At 31.7% G+C, this 6,081-nt stretch overlaps 1 protein-coding gene across 2 annotated transcripts in view; it reads right to left on the bottom strand.

Moving 5' to 3' along the window:
• Nucleotides 1-353: 353 nt before the first annotated feature.
• LOC145254837 (paladin-like) overlaps nt 354-6,081 on the bottom strand; it is a 187,788-nt gene continuing 182,060 nt past the window's right edge. For both annotated transcript variants that reach the window (XM_080113675.1, XM_080113676.1), the window contains exons 20-21: nt 1,798-1,950; nt 354-676 (exon numbers count right to left, since the gene is read on the bottom strand). In XM_080113675.1, the coding sequence (XP_079969801.1) occupies nt 539-676; nt 1,798-1,950 (291 nt within the window). In that variant the 3' untranslated portion in view covers nt 354-538. The remainder of the gene's footprint in view (nt 677-1,797; nt 1,951-6,081) is intronic.

The raw sequence follows: 6,081 nt of genomic DNA, 5'->3' as shown, positions 1-6,081 counted from the left end.
ACTCTACATTAAAACGTACAATAAATCTCAATAAATTGCATTTTTACTTGTAATTATTTTTCTCATATATTTATATTAATTTAACCATAACGTGTAAGTATGTAATGTTTTCACCTGAAATGCATTGGTTCAAAAGATCAATGTAAGGAAACACAATATTCTCCATCATTCAACTAAAAATCCATCTATTTCATTAATCCTTATCCTTGAGTTGCTTTTGTTCTTGAAAAGTGATGACTCAGTCGTAAAAAACCAAAAAGTCTCCACATCCAATGTTATACATTTTTTTTTAAAGTTTATATATATATATATATATATATATATATATATATATATATATATATATATATATATATATATATATATATATATATATATATATACATATATTTAGATTAATATATATTTATTTATTTTTTCTTTTTAAAAAGAGGATGTCTCAGATGTTGAAGCATACGGAGAAGGATGAAGTCTGGTTGAAACGAAAAACAAAAAAAAATATATATCTGCTATTTTGGGGGGAACATGGGTGTTGCAACTACATGAAGTCACCATCTTCCAACTTATTGAGTTCCCTCCAGCGCTCACGGAGAGTGCTGAGGCCACATATTTCTGTCTGGAAGTCGTGGAAGGCGAGGTCATTTAGCAATTTGTACACACCAGCTCGTTTGCAATCCTGAAATGAAAAAAAGGGTACAATTTTATAAATAGTATGACTTACAGCATCATTAGCATTTAAATTATCGTATGCTTTATAAAGGGTTGATGCATTATAATCCAAGTGTGACCAAAAACAGAACTGAAACAGAAGCCTATTATAATTTAATGCCTTAAAATTTGATACAAACCTGATTTTTTGTCTTTTGAGGATTTTTTTTTTTCATTTTCTTTCTTTGAAGATTGTAATGCTGGATATGGGGCAGCCAAACCAGCTGCCAACATTGCCCTGCTTTTTATTGAAACCAACCGAGAGCTCTTTTTAGTATCCTCTCTGTTCCCTTAAGTGCAATTGTCTGGATCTCTTTTGCACTTGGTCCACCAGGAATATTAGTTAGGTAGGACGTCAGGTTCTTCTTCATAAGTCCTGTATCACCTATAATAACTGGTATGATTGATATCTTCCTAGGATCCCAGTTTCTTTTCATATCATACATGACACCTTGATATTTGATCTGTTTCTCTCTTTCAGCTCTGTTCAGACCTTCATCATTCGGGACACTCACTTCAACCAAGGTTACTGACAGATAAAAAGAATAAAGAAAAAATGGCTACTGCTTGTGTTTATATGTTGGCAATGAGATATTTAATAACCTCATATGCTGGTTTAAATGAGAATCCTTATTTTTTTCAGAGACTGAGTTGATTTTGGAGTAGCAAGCTTTGAAAGCAGTGGTCAGATTTTGGGGTAGTAAGTTTGAACGACAGAGTGTAAAACTTACTCTTGAAAATTGTTAGTAGAATGTACAGAATAGTTAACAATTGAGTATTTAAACATACATATTTTGAAGACCCTTTTTTTCTCATAAAAGCAAAATAATATTCATTGCATAAAATCAATTTAATATTTTTCTCCATAATTTTGTTATTCGTCATCATCATCATCATCATCAAGTTCTTTCATATAAGCCGAATGTCTGATGAGGTCTCTAGTTACTAAAAACCATCTGACCGAAACACGCTCATGACTGTAGCAACACATTACTGCTTATATAAAAACAAATAATATATATATATATATATATATATATATATATATATATATATATATATATATAGTGCTAATGCACTGTTACCCACCTTTTCCATCCATTGCCGGAATGTTTTTCGACGTGGTCTCTTTTCCATATGCAGATAACCATTGAAGAGAATCAGATAAATGTAACGTTCCAATAACAAGAGGCTTTGTACGTAGAGTTCCCTCTGGTTTTTTGGTGAGGAGCTCTTCTGTGCCTAGTGACAAAGAGAAACAAGATTTAAAAAATGTAACACTTTTTCTACTTTGAAATGAGATTTTAAGGCAGCAAAAGATGTCCAGTTATATTTATAGGATATACGATATATCGCTATAAGTGTCTCTGTTTGGTTCGTCTGTCTTGCTTTCCATCTGTCACACTTTGGTTTTAAGTGGTATTTACAAAGTTCATTCCAAAAGTAAAGCCTCCTATTTTTTAAACTGAAAAAAGTTGAATAGTGATAAATGTAACATAATCACTAGGCAACGCCAGGTAGAAAACATTATTCAGTTATTGGTTTATTTATCTATCTATCTATCTATCTATCTATCTATCTATATATCTATCTATCTATCTGTCTATTTGTCTAGCGAAGTAAATAACAGTTTTAATTATGGAGAAACAATAAGTCGAGCGAGATGCGAGTGCAGAAAGGGTCAAAAAGTAATGTTGTGACTGGTATCAAACTTGGGGATCAATCAAGTTGCACCGGAAAGTATACGAATAGGGTCCGGAAGTGATGTCTCAAGGGTTATGATTTGAATAAGCCATGTTAATTTTAGTCGAGCTGGTTTCAAGATGCCAAAGAGATAAGATGGGTTAAGCAAGTCTCCCCAAAAGGAGGTGATGGTTTCCAAAGGGATGCAGAATAACCACATTCACTCCAGTTCTACTGTGATGAAATGCTTGGGAGCGAATAAAGAAAATATATAAAAAAAACAATCATTTGTCTTGAAAGCGTCTTTGTTAAAACATGTTCCAGCTCCCCCACAGATGATCGACGAATCTCCCAGAGGCACCAGCAGAAGACAGGTATGCCATTATGTATATGTTGCTATATGTTCTGACACCCACACTCAGAGGCTAGACATTCCCGGACTAATAAACAGAGTTAGCTAAAAAAGAACATTTAAATAAAAGAAATAAGCAAATAGATAAGAACTAGAGACTATCATTCACATTATATAACAAAGACAGTCGTGCTACATTAAAACAAGTGACCTTTTGTGCTTCAGAATTTATTTTTCTACATAGTCACCACCATTCTCAATGTACTTTTGCCAGCGATGAATGAAGGCTATGCATGGCCTCTGGAATGTGCTTTGTCATATGAGGGTCATTCCAATAGTAGTTTATCTATATCAGTCAGTCTGCCATGCCTTAAAATGCAATTTTAGGAACATCCACATATTTTTATAAGATACTTTATCTGTTAATCAGCTCGTTGTTGTCTGATAAGTTCTTTTCAAATATGGGTGAATTTACTTGTCATTTCTTGTTAATACATAAGTCATTTCTTTTTTTATTACATATGTCATTTCTTTTTTATCAAATATGTCATTTCTTGTTTAATACATAAGTCATTTCTTGTTTAATACATAAGTTATTTCTTGTTTAATGCATATGTCATTTCTTTTTTATTAAATATGTCATTTCTTGTTTAATACATATGTCATTTCTTGTTTAATGCATAAGTTATTTCTTTTTTATTACATATGTCATTTCTTGTTTAATACATGAGTCATTTCTTGTTTAATACACAAGTCATTTTTTGTTTAATACATGAGTCATTTCTTGTTTAACACACGAGTCATTTTTTTTATTACATTTCTTGTTTAATACATTTCTTGTTTAATACATTTTTATTATATTTCTTGTTTAATACATAAGTCATTTCTTTTTTCATTACATATGTCATTTCTTTTTTTATTAAATATGTCATTTCTTGTTTAATACATGTCATTTCTTTTTTCACTACATATGTCATTTCTTGTTTAATACATAAGTCATTTTTTATTACATATGTCATTTTTTGTTTAATACAAGAATCATTTCTTGTTTAATACACGAGTTATTTCTTGTTTAATACATAACTTATTTCTTTTTTATAACATATCACATTTCTTGTTTAATACATGAGTCATTTCTTTTTTTTATTACATATGTTATTTCTTGTTTAATACATATGTGATTTCTTTTTTATTACATATTTCATTTCTTAATTTTATTTTATCGCGGACTATTATCCTCATCTTTTTTCTTAAATGTTGTTTCACAACGTTTCGGCCAACTATTCCTCTGGTCTTCGTCAGGTATATAACCACGACGGGATAGGAACTTTGAATCTCCTAACTGCATCCACTGTAATTACTGCCTTCCGTAGTTGTTGTCTCACCACGTTTTGGCCAAGTAAGTAATATTTGTCGTCCGAAGAGTCCAGCTTCAAAACGATACCAATCTCATGAAACATACATACATACATACATGCATACATACATACATACATTTAAATAGACAGGTGAGATTTATATTATAGATGTCATTTCTTGTTTATTACATATGACATTTCTTGTTTAATACATATGACATTTCTTGTTTAATACATATGTCATTTGATACAAACCTGATTATTATGGATCAGATCAGATCTTGTTTAGTACATATGGATCAAAAGGGATAATAAATTGCATTGTTATGATGACTGAACTTATGCATTCATAACCTGAAATTTTCATCTCTCTGTTGAAGATATTGAGTGTATGAGACTCTAAGAAAGTATCCCATGTCATGGACGTGTATCAGAAGCCGGGATACATCATTGAATTCTTGGGAAAAGTGCAAGGAGAATGCTGGAAACTATGTAGAAAAAATTAATTCTTGAGCAAAAAAGGTTGTTCGTTTTAATGGTACTGCTCTTGTCTTTTTTGCTCTTCAACTTTTGGAGTTAAAAATAGGAAGCTTTACTTTTGGAATCACCCTCATATTTCTGGATGTTACAATAACCAAAAATATATCCGTAGATGCACAGCTTCAAATGCTACTAAATTGGGGCTTCGCTACGGGATGCACTTTTAAGGCTTTCGTTAGGAACTGTTTTTGGAATAAGGAATAACATTATAAAAGACTAGCTGGACGGCCAGCGTTGCCTGATTGTACAATATGCTTAAACATATTTTAATTTATTAAAAATTATAAAAATTGCGCATGTATTATTATAGAATCAATCCTCTATTGATTATTATATATTAAAAGGAATAATTTGCTTAGTAGACTAATTCGCAAAACAAATAAAAATAATAATGATAATGTCGTTCATCAAATTCCGTCTGTGTTTGTTTACAATATCATGTCAGCCGCTATTTGAGCTTGACGATGAATGCCCTGGAAAAGTCACTTCTGATTAATGTTTAGTTTTAAAATATGCAAACGAAGAAATGATTTGCAGAGATTTTAAATGGTACTTCCTCTTTTATTAAAAAAGAAAAAAAAATCAAAATAAAATGATGAGGTACACCTGGGTTTGAACAGGGAATCATTCGATCTGCAGTCGAATGCTCTACTACTGAGCTATATTTCCAGATGACATTAAACTTGTTTGTTTTAAGAAGAAATGATTTGCTGATATTTTATTATTTCCCTTGGCCAGTGTAACGTTAAATATTCCCCTATAAAAATTCTTCTTTATTAACTACTAGCGATGGTACCCGGTGTTGCCTGGGTGTGTCAAGGTGGTGTAGTAAGAAACCCCAGGAGGTGTTAAAAAAAAAAGTGATAGTAGCGGGAAGGGGGGGGTAAAAATAAAACAGTAAGCAGCCCCAGAGAAGAGAGGTGTTTAAGAGAAAAAATATTTTTAAAAAGGAAGGCTCGAACCTGAACATGAAGCAGAAAAGAAGGTAAAAAAACATAACATCTTAGCCGATGTGTCCATGGCAAAACTGGAAGTTGCGAGTATTGGAATTAAGGCTAGTCAATCCAATGGAGACAATGACTTGGAAAAATGTCAACGATAAAAACAACCCCTCCTTGTAGAAAACTGCCCAGTTGAGGGTAAAGGAATTAATGTTTTTGGCCAATTTTTCGATATTTGTCATCCAAGACGTCGAGCTTCAAACGATACTAGCTCGTCAGAATCCGTTGCATCTATCGAAAGTTTTTAGCAGACATACAAACATGCATACACATAAACAGACATTTTAAATTTATAATAGATAAGAGAAAGGGATTATTTTTAAGATTAATGTTTTTCAATTTTCGAAAATGATTTGCTGAGATTTTATTATTTCCCTTGGCCGGTGTAACATAAAATATTCCCCTGCAAAAAATTCTTCTATTTTTATCTATAAGAGAG

Source organism: Euprymna scolopes, chromosome 30, assembly GCF_053919585.1.
Source record: "Euprymna scolopes isolate OS-2025 chromosome 30, ASM5391958v1, whole genome shotgun sequence".
Taxonomy (NCBI): domain Eukaryota; kingdom Metazoa; phylum Mollusca; class Cephalopoda; order Sepiida; family Sepiolidae; genus Euprymna; species Euprymna scolopes.
The sequence above is the reverse complement of the archived record's forward strand: the minus strand, read 5'-3'. Positions and strand labels throughout refer to the sequence as shown.